This window comes from Branchiostoma belcheri, unplaced genomic scaffold (assembly GCF_001625305.1).
Source record: "Branchiostoma belcheri isolate BF01 breed outbred unplaced genomic scaffold, Haploidv18h27 scaffold15, whole genome shotgun sequence".
Taxonomy (NCBI): domain Eukaryota; kingdom Metazoa; phylum Chordata; class Leptocardii; order Amphioxiformes; family Branchiostomatidae; genus Branchiostoma; species Branchiostoma belcheri.
This window is the reverse complement of record NW_017802935.1, coordinates 3,408,950-3,423,133: the sequence shown is the minus strand read 5'-3', so window position 1 is coordinate 3,423,133 and position 14,184 is coordinate 3,408,950. Positions and strand designations below refer to the sequence as shown.

The 14,184-nt window shown below is 40.6% G+C and overlaps 1 protein-coding gene across 1 annotated transcript in view; it reads left to right on the top strand.

The window, feature by feature from the left end:
- The window catches only part of LOC109465343 (kalirin-like), a 159,248-nt gene extending 146,474 nt beyond the window's left edge, over nucleotides 1-12,774 (top strand). The window contains exons 52-61 of the mRNA XM_019762557.1: nucleotides 2,554-2,691; nucleotides 3,589-3,756; nucleotides 4,290-4,371; nucleotides 4,690-4,890; nucleotides 5,546-5,690; nucleotides 6,145-6,230; nucleotides 6,961-7,080; nucleotides 7,541-7,693; nucleotides 8,564-8,696; nucleotides 10,343-12,774. Coding sequence (XP_019618116.1) covers nucleotides 2,554-2,691; nucleotides 3,589-3,756; nucleotides 4,290-4,371; nucleotides 4,690-4,890; nucleotides 5,546-5,690; nucleotides 6,145-6,230; nucleotides 6,961-7,080; nucleotides 7,541-7,693; nucleotides 8,564-8,696; nucleotides 10,343-10,408 — 1,292 coding nt within the window. The 3' untranslated portion in view covers nucleotides 10,409-12,774. The remainder of the gene's footprint in view (nucleotides 1-2,553; nucleotides 2,692-3,588; nucleotides 3,757-4,289; nucleotides 4,372-4,689; nucleotides 4,891-5,545; nucleotides 5,691-6,144; nucleotides 6,231-6,960; nucleotides 7,081-7,540; nucleotides 7,694-8,563; nucleotides 8,697-10,342) is intronic.
- The last annotated feature ends 1,410 nt before the right edge of the window (nucleotides 12,775-14,184 follow it).

The following is a 14,184-nucleotide window of genomic DNA, read 5'->3' as shown; positions in this document are numbered from 1 at the left end:
TCATGAAGGGGAGAATTTCACTGCACACAACTGTGTAGGATGCAATGTTTGGTAATAGTAAAGCCACGATTCTGAGATCTTCAAATTCATGTTATAGTTGAATGAGGTAGAGGAAATCTATGAATTGCAAGCCAACTTAGGGTGGGATCGTGTGGCGTAGCGGTAGCATGTTTGTCTCGAACCCAAACCCTGTCACCAATCTTGTGCCCTTGGGAAAGGCACTTCACACGACTTTCCTCACTTCACTCAGGTGAAAATGAGCATGCCAGTATGATCATTATCATGATCATGGGCATTAAAAAGAAAACCAAACTTACTTACAAGACTAAGAATTCCATGGTTTAATTTCCTTGCAGAGCGACTATGGCGTACCGACGGAGCTTGATGTGAAGCAGACGTACAACGCCATCAAGGAGGACGAGATCACAGTGTTTAAGGGCGAGCTGGTGCAGATCCTGGCCACCAATCAGCACAACATGTTCCTGGTGCACCGTGCCGCCACGGAGGAGTCGCCCGCCGCCGAGGGCTGGATCCCCGGGGACGTGCTGGGGTGTGCCAAGGACGGGACAGACGGGGAGAATGCTACCAAGTAAGGCTGAGGTCACATTTCCAAACCGGGGCCCGGCCGGACAGTCTTAACGAATGAAAAGTATGATAGAAAAGACAACAAAGCACAAAAAAGTTGAAAAATTTAATAATGGGAGCTATTTGCGTATATTCTTCATAGAAATGATAGAGACAAAAAGGAATTCAGGACAGTTTTCTTACTTGTTCTTTCATTTTCCATTAAATAACCTACAGTTTACATATAGGAATGTGTAATGATAAACTGTTATGTAGTACGTAAGTTAAGGTATGATTGTGTGATGTTACAGGAATAAGTCCTGGTTCCACAAGAAGAAACGAGGTGAGAAGAAAGACAAGGCCAGCCCCACCCACTCCAGTAAGAACGGCTACAGAACCAAGTCTAAGGACAAGGATCCTCATGGAACTAAAGTCTCCGTCAAGGTAACAGTTTAACACTTAAAACATTATCTCAATTTGCATTCCTTTTGAATGATTGCCTAGAAGTCATTTCTAGACTTGTCTACTCCTTAAATATGACAGTGACTAACTTCTCAGTTTCGATTGTGTAAGAATTAATTTTTTGCACATGTATGTTTGCTAAAGGAACTGTACTTATTTTTCAGCTGCTGAACCCTAACTACATGTATGATGGTAGGTACACACATCTCTTTGTAAGGCTCATGTCACAAAGTATAAGATTAACTGATCTTTTTTGGAGCGAAACTAATCCTCCAAGTGTCTTCATCTACATTTGCATATTAGAAGCCTAACCCGGCATGTGTATGATCTATTGTGTGATCTTTATTTTGTATTTGATCTCGAATCCAATTAAAGGATTGTACCATCCCGTTTTTGCACAATATAAATCATAGTCTCTTTAAGAGTGTGACTGACAGTAGTAATGATCTATTTGCCTTTGAAGCTTGAAATGTTAACATCCTACTGTTTGTTTCACAGCTGCCCCAGAGTTTCTCCAACAGTTGACCAACACGACCGTCCAGCTCGGTGACCCGGCCACGCTGACGTGCCACGTGTGCGGCCGCCCCCGTCCCTCCGTATCGTGGAGAGGTCCCGACCAGATGCTGCTGTCCCCCAGCTCGCGTTTCAGCATGTCGTACAGCGATAACGGAGACATCCTGCTGCACATCGCCTCCACGGTGCTGTCTGATACAGGACAGTACACCTGTGTGGCCAGCAATGAGATCGGCTCAGTCACTACAGCCGGGATGTTAACAGTACAAGGTAGGTCATTAGAAACTTCATTTTAGGTTTAGGTAGGTCTATATCTAGGAACTTCGGGTTAGTACGTCCAAAGTACTGAGTGATACAGGACAGTACACCTGTGTGGCCAGCAATGAGATCGGCTCAGTCACTACAGCCGGGATGTTAACAGTACAAGGTACATATAGGTCTATAGAGCATATCAGCAGAATGTAATGCACCTGCGCGAAACCCATAATGTACTGTGCATAGCACTTCAGCTACGAAAGTGCTATGAAAGATTTTTTTTGAACATCTAATTATTTTATATTATTTACACATTTTTAACATGGTTATGTCCTTGGTGCTGAAAGCCTTCTGCTACATTGTTTATCCACAGAAGGTGTAAATATCTTCTGTGTGGAAGGTGGGGGTGTATTAGATTGATCTATAAGCCTTAAATCATGTACACAGGCCAAATTTCCAAATTTGTAGCACCTGGTTTTAAAACAGTCTTGTCCATGGTGCTGAAAGCCTTCTGCTACATTGCTTATCCGTTGAAGGCCGGGGTTAAGTTTTTTTTGTAACAGCCCACATGTGTGTGGAGGGAGGGATGTAATGGATTGTGTATTGTATAAGCCTTAAAACATGTACGTGGGCCAAATTTTTAAAATGGCCTTGTCCTTGGTGCTGAAAGCTTTCTGCTACATTCAGCAATGTAAGCCTTTTGCTTACCTACAGAAGGGGTAAAGATCTTTTATAACAGCCTTCCCTATTGGTCCACAGGCCGTCCTGGTGCCCCTGGTAGACCAATCATGAAGGAGAAGACTGCCACCTCTGTGACTCTGACATGGGCTCCACCCAAGGAGACTGGAAACTGCCCCATCTCAGCTTACACAGTGGAGTATTCAGAACAGGGAACTGGTATGTCTACAACTGTGCTATTCTTGTCCTGTTCTGCTTGATTATTGTCCTGTTTTGCTTGCAGTTGTACCAGTTTTAGGAAACATCAGGATAATGCCATGTGTACTTTGTCTGTGTTGTCTCCATGTGAATGCTAAAAAGCACAATGTTATGTACATGTTTTTCTTGCTATCTGCATGTATGTGAGACTCTCTTAAATGCTTGTTACTACATGCACTATCATAATGTCTCTGATTAAACAAGAATGTGTATTGTGACTTGCTTTTCTAACAATGTCAAAGAATGAATCAAGCATGTATAAAAGCATGATTGTTTTTAATGTAAATTGCATGAAGAGCTTAATGCTTCATTTAAAGATAGACATGCTATGAGCATCAGTAAACAACTGGTAATATTGTCACAGAATTGCTAACTTGTGTTGTTAATGGGCCTAGGAAAAAAATGTTGTGTTTTCTGTTCCCCTTCCGACCCTAGACTTTTTTGTGGGTGCAAGGGATGAGCTGATCAACCTTTTCTAGTTCCATGATCTGACACCTGAATGATAAAACGTTGTACAATTGGTTTCTAACATTGACATTGAAAATAAAAGTGTCCTCATGCAAGTTTTACTTTGTTAAACTGTATTGTATAACTTGGACCCCTACGGTATATAGATATCACTGAAGTCTAAAAAGAAAAAACTATAACCCCTACCTACCGACCCTAATTTTTTCAGGACTGAAACAGGAAACACAACATTTTTTTTCCCTAGGCCTTGTCTTGTCTACTTACTCCAACTTGTGTCTATGGTAAATAATTGGGTCTAATGTGCATGTTGAGTATACTATAGAGCCACGATATGCCTGTTTTGTGGTGCATAACACAAATAACAACTGCTGTTCTTCTTACGCCCGCTAGGGGTGGGGATCTGGCAGGCTGCCGTAGCCGTAGCGCCAGAAACCACGCAGCTCGTAGACGACCTCACCCCCGGCACTGTTTACCAATTCCGTGTTAGCGCTAACAATGTCGTAGGCATCAGCACTCCGAGCGAGCCGTCCGAACCCATCACACTCAGGCCCGATACAGGTACCTCGTGTGGGCGAGTGCTTTCGGATTAGATCAAACTTCTAATGTGTAAAACGTGGTGTTGCTTTCATACCTAACACTTTTCTTTCCCCTTTGTTTTCCTTTATGTGGTGTGGTGGTGTGAACTTCTTGATAAGATCACTTCTTTTATATTTGTTAATATATAGTAGAGTGGATTCATTCCTCAAGCTAACTAACTATCTATTACATCACTCAGTAAGACATCTGGAGCCATGTAGTTCCCGTTTAGAACTTTTATTCAGCCTGTCACAAGATTGAGGAATGAATTCTCCCTACTATATACTTTAAATAATTGTTAATATTGTGACTTATATGTGACGTCTACCTTACATGGCTTATGTTGAGTACCTAAATTTATGTAAAATATGTATGTTTGTAATCAAGTCTTTATTTAGCTTAAAGTCAGCTCATATATACATAAATCTGTTGATATAAGTCTGTTGAGATGTGTGGATGAGACTTCAATAGTGGTTGTTTCTTACTGTAAAACATATGTTCTGACTTTTCTCCAGAAATGGTAGATGGAGAGGAGGTACCCAGAATACGATGGCAGAATGACTTCAGCGCATACAGTGAGATTAGTGAAATAGGCCGGTAAGTTTGTCCTACATGTACCTGATGTAGTCACAATGAGAAGGTTGAGAAATTCTATGCCAAGATGTTCTGAATTAAAATCTTCTAAGACATTGTATCATACAAGTAGACTTTTTTAAGCATGATGTTCTGCCGAAATGGACCAAATTTTCACATTTAAGCACTATTTTTAAAATGGTTATGTCCTTGGTGCTGAAGGCCATCAGCTACATTGCTTATCCATTGAAGGGGGTAAATATCTTTTGTAACAGCCTCTCCTGTTGGTTCACAGGCCTTAATAAATGATAATAAATGTGCTGTTATGTCCTTTTTCCCCAGGGGGAGATTTTCAGTTGTGAAGATGTGCTGTCACATGGGGTCCAAGAGGGAGGTTGCCGCTAAATTCATCAGTAAAAAGTACCTGACAAAGGAAGCTGCAGACAACGAAGTGTCCATTCTACAGAGCCTCCAGCACCCCCACCTTAACACTGTCCACGAGGCGTACGATGTAGCTCAGAGCCTTATCATTATTTTGGAACTGTAAGTATTTGACTGCAAACTGTATCTAAGTCACGACATCAGACTTGAGTCTAACATACTATTCTGAACAAGGCAATCTGTATAATATTGACACATACTGTCCCACCTTAGCACATTTGAATCAGTATTTCATACTTAAGGCATTTAAAACTGCAGAAACAAGCCCCAAGATGAGTCCTTTTATTTCCTGGGTGGTACCCTAAAAATCAATCTAGGTCTTCCAGTCACCATTTTTTTGTCAGAATTTGGGGCATTTTTGCTCATTGGGACAGTGTTGTTTCAACTTTGTATGAAGATAAGTGACTAGAATATTGACTTAGAAAAATCTGATTTCCCTAAAGCTGCACTGGATGGCTTTAAAAATGCAAAATCAACCACTGTTTGCTCATACATCTCACTGTGTTGCTGTTTGAGTAAAGAGACTCTTTCTACACAACCAAGTCTTTTATTCAGCCGCCGTTTTGGTGACCGTCTGTCACCTTCTTCAGGGAAATTCTGACTGGGAATGCATCTATAGCAGCGACACCTGTGCTGCAGTGCAATGCGAACCTGTCAGAATCGCCCTGATTTGAATAAAAGACTTGGTTGTGTAAAAAAAAGTCTCTTTACTCAGTGACTTACCACTCTGATGACATTATTTGTGTTTGTTTCCCAGCATCCCCCACGGTCGGTTATTGGACTGGATTGTGCTGAATCACCGTGGCAACTACACGGAGCAGCACGTGGTGGGGTACGTTATCCAGGTCATGGAAGCTGTGCAATACCTACACAACTGCAGGGTGGCGCATCTAGACATCAAGGTACGTCTCACATCTCAATATACAATGTGCAAGAGAAGGATAACTTTAGATCATTAGATAGCTTTAAACAATATTTATAGCTAGACGTTCAAGGGTTAGGTGTAAGAAGTTGTTCTGTGTAATGTAGCTAACTGCCATCACGCCGCGTGCCTGCGAAGTTGGTGTGTTATGCCGAAGGCTGGTTATACCGGCTATACAAATACAGAAAGGTTTGACTCCTTTCAAATGGGCCAATATTTTTTCTCTGTGCGATATATAATTTTACCCTCTTCCTTCTGAACCTGAGGTATCCTTCATAAATAGTACTAAATTTGAAGTTCTGCGAGCCTTTTTCTATAAGTCATAATCAGCATTTCATAATTAGACTATAAAAATTTAACTCTTGCAAGATGTGACAAAGAACGGTTGTTATTTTTGCTGCATTAACGAGGAATAATGTTTTCCATTCCTATAGCCGGAGAACATAATGGTTGATGGTGATAGTCTCACGCCAAAGATCAAACTCATTGACTTTGGGGATGCCAAGCAAATCAGTAACAGGTAAGGAAAACAATGTTAAATACACCTGTGTTGCTACCCTGTCTTGTATAATGCTGGTTGCATTGTATATAAATATGTTTTTTTGGTTATATTGAAGATGTAGGAGATTTCCAGACCCAAATCTATGCTTGTGTCATAGATATATAGCAATCACTGGAGATCATCAGATACAGATTCATGTACAGATAAATGATTGTAACGTTACATATTCATGCACAGATACAGATACATGCAGATATACAGATTCATGCACAGATACATATTCATGTACAGATATACAGATTCATACACAGATACAGATTTATGTACAGATATACATATTCATACACAGATACAGGTTTATGTACAGATATACATATTCATGTACAGATACAGACTCATGTACAGATGATACAGATTCATGTACAGATATACAGATTTTCCGAGTATGATGACCGTGTCAGTCCCTACACCTGAGTGAGGAGGGTTGACTCAGAGGCCTTCGCATGGATTTGTCATAGATCATCATCTCATCTGGTTGTGAGAATTTCACGGATGCTCGAGACTCTTTTCCGCCAGCCCTCCCTATCCTCCATGGCCCTGGGCAGGTCTTCTGGTCTGCAGCCCGCATCCTCACATAGTTGTTGTATGTATGTTGTGCAAGGTCTTCCTACACTGGCATGTCCATTCATAGATACAGCACCTTTCTTTTTGCCCCAGTGCTGACTAGTTTCGTTCTTGTCTCCCACAGTAGATTCTACATCCACAACCTGCTAGGTAGTCCAGAGTTTGCTGCTCCTGAGCTGGTGAACGGACACCCCGTCTGTCTCAACACTGACATGTGGAGCGTCGGCGTACTTACTTATGTTCTGTAAGTCAGACTCCAACTTCTACAAAGTATCTAATACCAGCTCAAAAAAGAACAAGAAATGCCTTCAAGTACCAGAGTTTTCAACCAAGGATTGAGGTGTTCAAAACTCATTCTCTCCTAAAACTATTGCAGCTCAGAAAAGAACAAGAGATGTTCTGTATAAGTCAGCTTCCAAACTCTACCAGCCTTAAATTTTCTCACTAAAGGATGGCATGAGTTTATAAAAAACTCACTTCCACCAAGTATGGTCAGGGCATCATCACATCTAGATAGCTTGAAGTTAGCAGTTAGATGTGCAAAGGGAAGGTGTAATAAGTCGTTTGGTGTAATATGAGCCTGGCAATGTAGCCAGCTGCTGCTACACTGCATGCCTGTGAAGCTGGTATGTTAGCCAAAACGCAGTTATACTGGCTATACAGACACTGATGCACAAAACTTACTGTTTCTCTGTTTGCTGCAGGTTGAGTGGCGTTTCTCCATTCCAAGATGAAAGTGTGGAGGAGACGTGTACCAACATATCCAAGGTGGACTACTGTTTCCCCGAGGAGTACTTCACAGAAGTCACTGACTTGGCCAAGCAATTTGTGGCATCATTTCTCATAGCTGATCCAAGGTACAACATGTGTCATATCTGTTTAGTAGTACATTATGTATTTCTCCATTCTGAAAAAGAGTTTTATCAGTCTTCCTGGTAAAAAACGTAAGGAAAAAGGTCAGCTGATAGACAGTGTTCTTTTGAAAAATCTCAGAATCATACATAAATTGTATACATGTTCTTAGTCTATGTTCATCTACAGTGTAGGTTTGGTGCAAAAGTGTTACTGGACTGTTTAATATGTCACTACTAGAACGACAGCTGTAACTTCTAAAACACATACACAATTTACATTATACACTGTTGGGGGGGAACTACCGTCCAACACAAGGAAATTAAAACTCTCAGAATTCACAGTCAAACCATTGGCCTTCTTTAGTTATTTTATTTAATCTTCAAAGACACCTGGGTAGCTCCTTCAGCCAAAGCTGATTTCCAAGGAGGCCCAGGGGGGTACAATAAGTAAAAGAATAATAAATTATACAAAGTACATAACAAAAGATGTAAATGAAATCAATATAACTGGAAGTTATACATAAATAAATGAATAATACGAAGTTCAACATGAACTGAGGAAAGCTGAGAAAATTTATTCGTAAAGCTGAAGAACTTGGCCTTCTTCAAGGTACTTGATCAAGCTGTCCCAGATACTGTAATTCACTTTATGTTCACGGTAGCAAAAGTTAACAGAAAATGGACATGTTCACGGAACTATATATTCACTGTGGCAGCAGGTGCATGAAAGAGAAAGTCCAGGAATTATTTGTTAACTGTAATGATAAGTTCACGTTACGGAAGTGACAGTGAAAACAGTGAACATAACAGCAAAAATCAGGAATTACAGTGTGCAAATTTACACCGTTTGTTGTTGTTGTGTTTTTCTTGTAGCCAAAGAGCACAGGCTGCTGCTGGTCTGGAGCACCCGTGGGTCCAACACACCAGCTCTGCCGGGCCCGAGGCCGCCCTGGCACACCTGGACACCTCCAGACTAACCGCCTTCATCGAGAGGAGAAGCCACCAGGTAACGTCACAAGTATGCAAATGAGGCAGATCTGTCACGAATATTCAAATTAGCAGAGTCTGTTTTGGATACTAGGTATTATAGACAATACATGTAGGAAATACATTATGTAGACTGATTATGCAGGCTGTCAATTAAAGTACATGTAATGTACTTTATACTCTCTATGCTACTCTATACTATGACTTTTTTTGGTGTGTTCTGTTTTCTGCTTATTTGTGGCCTGTCCTTTTCTGACTCTTCTAGCATTCCTAACACTTTCAACAACAGTGCCTACAATCTTTTATAGGGCAACATTGAAGGCTATGATCACAACATTTTCCTTTTTTATAGATCAAACAAACCTAGCCAGTGAAATAAGTCCCTCGGCATGTAAGAATAGAAAAGCAGAAAGAGGAAAATATTTTGCTTAACTTCAAGTACGTAGATGTAACTTTACATGTACATGTAGATTCCTTTCTTGATTTGTGTTCAGAAGTGGAGCATTTTTAACCTCTTTTTACAATATCCTCCCTACAATGAATGATCCTCCCCATACAATCTTTGGAAAATTTTGTGGCTCAAAGCCAATGGCATGAAGGGGGAGGTCTTGAACTAGAACTTGAACAATATTAATCTTTTCCAAAAATTGTATTTTTTTCTGACCAAAAAAACAGTCTACTGTCTTGTCCAGAAATTTCTTCTCTTCAAGATGAAGAGAATATGATTAAGTATTGGGGGAAAGTTCAAAGTTCAACAGAAGCCATTGGTCAAAGTTCAAAAGAGGTCAATGGTCAAAGTTCAAGGCCTTCCCCTGACCTGTCTCCGGTGCCACCATTAGATGTACCCATTGGTGCTGTCCTTCCAGGACTTAGGGTAGCGCCACCTGACTTGGGACCCAAGAATTGCAGTAAGGTGCTGATACCTTCTTATATCAAGCTGCATTTCTTCCCCCCTTCTTATTCTTCATTGTTATGGATAGATGTAGCTCACTCTGAAGATCACTCTACAACATTAGCCTCCATAGCTTATAGAACCAGGGTTTGGTGGTCTTCGGCTGTTTTACCAGGCCAGCTATGTTGTCTATATGCAATCAGAAAATAGGACATAAAAGCTCCCAAAGACCCTGAAGACTCCCAAAACCCCCAGTTTTTGGCATGCTATGGAGGCTACTACAACATCAGCCCTCTATTAGCATACATACATGTACAACCCTTACTGTTTATCTACACTCAATAGTTAGTGTGTTTTTTAAACCTTTGGGTGTTCAACTCTCAACATCTACAGATTCATATTCCCTTGTTTTCTTCTTTTCCCACCAATGATCTGTTGGTTTCTCCAAGTTCATGTACATTGTATATGCATGACAGAAGTATGCCGTGTGTTGTTACAAATGTTTTGATTGGTCTAGAAGACTTGTAGTTTCTAAAGAAATGTATAGCCATTTCAATGGCAATTATGATTATCATATTACTAATTGTTTCCTTCATAATCTGTAGGTCTTTTCACCACATTTTATAAAGATGATATTAGATTTACAAAAGAAAAGGCCACAATTGCCATGTGTTGGTCCCAAAAGTTTAGGTTTTCATATTGTTTAAAGGGAATGTATATGTGCGTGACTGTGTAATTGTAAATGCTAATACTTGTTCCATGTGTTGTTTCAGAATGATACGAAGCCAGTCCTCCCCATGCAGTCCTTCTATCCTCTGGGCATGACGTCTCGTGTATGAGTTTTACCGGGCTTCAGCTGTCAACAAGTCAACCTTACCAATTTTGCAGTCATAAAGAGGGACTCTTGCTGTACCCACCCATGTCATGAATGGGAGCATCCACAAAGGTATCTGCATTGTAGCAAGATGGACTCAACCACTCATATAACAGGGAGTTGTGCTTGGGTGTACATAAAAGAGAGTGTAAATATATATACAATGTAGCTGTTGTTAAATTGTTACACCTGGTCTGCCGTTGTGTGGTGCTAAATACTTATAATTGTACAATAAATAACATTCTATGGAGGAAAGTAGATAAAATGTTGTTCATGAAATTGTTGGCTTTCCTTCTCTGCAAAAAAAACCTTACCAGGAATGACTTTCTACCAGTCTTTAAATGTTTATTACAGTAAGGCTAACTAATGCAAGTCACTGAAGGAAATGCTGTTGTTTTCATGTTGTTCCTTGTTTGCATTAGGCAAAAGTTTACCACTGGAAAGAAAAATCGCAATTAAACCCTTTTGCACTCTTACTTCACTTGAAACAATACAAATTCAGCACTGTATGTCATCAATAGATATTGAAGGGTTAACATCGTCTTTTGATGAAGCAAGGCTTCCTTCTAGCGAGTCCAGCAAGTCCCTTGAAGTCTACTCTACATGTATATTGTGTGGCTTTGGCATGTTGTATATGTATAGATAGAGGTAAGAAGATTGGGAGAAATTTCGCATACCTCCATGTTCTCTATAATGTCCTTAAGATGTTTTTAATGTAACTTTAAAAAAACTGACTGGAGAAAGTCATCCCTGCTGTAGTCCCTGATCCTCTACAAGATTTAATAACCACATGAGCTAAGATGATATAGATAAAGAAACAATTTGTGAGCTGTACTTATATATAAACTTGTATGTACCCATCACCTTGTTGCATTGCACACAAAAGTTGCAAAACACGTTTTATTATGATCCTTAAGTGCCATCCTGTCTTGTACAATGTTGGTATTACACAAAGAATTTAGATGTTTTTGGCATTGCCTCAGGAGTGGAGCCTGTTTATATTGAATCTCTAGCTTTGAAGTAGATAGGAAGCAATACAATGTCACTGTGTCAGAAATCAATGTATGCACCTTATTTATTGGACAGAACTTTTTATGCCAATCAAGATTGTGATCATATACATATAGGTAAAGAAAATCTTAACAGTGGTGTACGTTAGATAGTGTTACAGCTTTTCACCTCAAAGCATTTTTCAGAGGGACATGAAAATTATATATACAAATGTCGTTTACTGCTATGGTCGGATTCACATATCGATGGTACTATTTAGATATTTAGAATCACAATCATGGTAAAAGCACCTTTCACTTTGTTGCATCCTCTGCATATAGGCAGTAAGTAGATTTAATCGTCACAAGAGTAGATAGTAGCCTGTAGTCGATGCTATCACCATTTTTTTTGTTGTAAAATTGTATACTTGCAATGATCAACAATTCCAGAGTGATGAGTCCGTCAATAATCATGACTCCTCAATGAAAGGTACAGACGTGTCCATTCCAAGAAACCAGAGCAGTGTAGTGTACAAAGATATTGTGAGTGACTCATGTTTACGTAGGGTTACTCCAGAGTTGTGAAAGTACCGCATTTAGCTGGCAACTGTGTTCCCGCGTGCGCTATGTTTGTTACTGTGTGGAGCAGCACAAATTTCCACGTTTCTAAAATGACGAAAACTTGGTTTTCAGCTACTAATAGGAACTCCATTATAGGAACTATGTAAGCTGTATGTTAGCTTTTTGTACATAACTTACTTCAATGTGAGGAGATCTCTTGAAGAGCAGTGTCGTGGCATAATTATTAGGTATAGCATTGATAGGTAGTGTGTAGGTATTGTGGATATGTAAATGTAAGTTTTGAATGTCAATATGAAAACATTTAACCTGTAAATTTTACTCAAATTTTGTATTTGTTCCTCTTATGTACTATCCGGAAAAAAATATGTTTTTAAGTGCAAGTTCATTCAGTCAGTCTTGCTAGGCTAGATAGGACATTGCAGCTGTAGGCAAACTTTTGTTCAAACTGGCATATTTACATATGGAGAAATATATTTTGTTTATCATGAGTTTGCCATACTATGCAATTGTTTGTCATTGAAGCTATACTCAAAATGTACTTGCAGTGGAAGGAAACCGTTCTTTTTAATCGCAAATATGTTGCAAATGATGACAGAATTTACACGTTGCCCAGAATGCTGTAGTTATCTGCGGGATGCCTCTACTGTGTCACTTTGTTGTCTGATGCCGATGTGTTCTTTTTAAAGAAAAGGAGCCCAATATCTCTCTCTCTGCATGTATTTGTGATGAGGTAATTTATTAAAAAGTCACTGCCCATGTACATGTGTGTGTGTGTTTTACTTTTTACTTCAGGGACGGGAGTATAGTTTTTGGTCGAAACTGATTTAGGGGAAGTTTGTATGTTTTATCAAGCATAAACCATAGTGTGATAGCGGGATAAGTTACGTCATGCAATCATTTGAGTTATAATCCATTGTATGATGTAATTCAATTGGGTAGTTTTGGTTAGATGTGGATTAGCATAGTTGGTTACACAAAGGGAGAGGTGTTAAAATAATCATAGAATAATTTACTATCTTACTCTTCCAGACAGAAAGATATTTCAACGGTCAAATTAATTTATCCAAAACCCGTCCATTTTTATTACTATTAATTGTTAATTTGGGGGAAAACATAACAAATCAAACATAAATCCGACAGTTTGAGGCACCAAGTGTTGAAATCGATATGGATCAAAAGCGCCCCCTAGTCACCAAAATGTAATTGCAGTAATAGGTGCAGCAGTGGAAGTCACCAGGTGTTGAAATCGCCATGGATCAAAAGCGCCCCCATAGCGGCCAACAAAAGTACTACAGCAATAGGAGCAGCAGTGGGAGTCACCCGGTGTTGAAATCGCCATGGATCAAAAGCGCCCCTATAGCGGCCAAAAAAATCACTGCAGTAATAGGAGCAGCAGTGGGAGTCACCCGGCGTTGAAATCGCCATGGATCAAAAGCGCCCCCATAGCGGCCAAAAAAAATCACTGCAGTAACAGGAGCAACCTAGCCAACGTTATACTTATAGGTGCCTATTCCAACAGGTTGCCGCGTCAATTAGCTCCAAGCCCGCGGAAGCTCGCGGAAGCTCACCCTATCCACCCTATCGAATGCGATCCACCCACAGGCGGCTGATGAGCCGGTTAGATTTACCCTGAGAGCCAAGCCTAAAATATATACACCCCGACCAATCTAATCTGGACATTGCTCCGAAATTGGTACATTCCTCACAAAATCGGACATTCCTCCAGGTTTGAGCGTACACTCCTCCAGGTGAGCGGACGTTCCTCCAGTTTTGAGCGTACATTCCTCCAAAATCGGTACACTTCTCCGCGTGATTGGATATTTCGCCGACACCCCCACCGGCCCGTGCAGGGGGCGTGAGGCGTGCGTGTTGTCAGGGCAGGTGAACACCGGCGCCGCAGCGTACGCTCTCCGCGCGCGGCCTCACGAGTTTGGCTCCCCGGGGTATTTGGGTTAGCGGGCCAGGTAGAAATCGCCCTCGGCCCGCAGTACTCTACAGAGTCGCAGAAAGGTTCTAACTTTTGCTAGCGAAATAAAAGTAAGCTAGGCGCCGAACCACCCCGACCAATCTAATTTGGACATTGCTCCGAAATTGGTACATTCGTCCTCACAAAATCGGACATTCCTCCAGGTTTGAGCGTACACTCCTCCAGGTGAGCGGACGTTCCTCC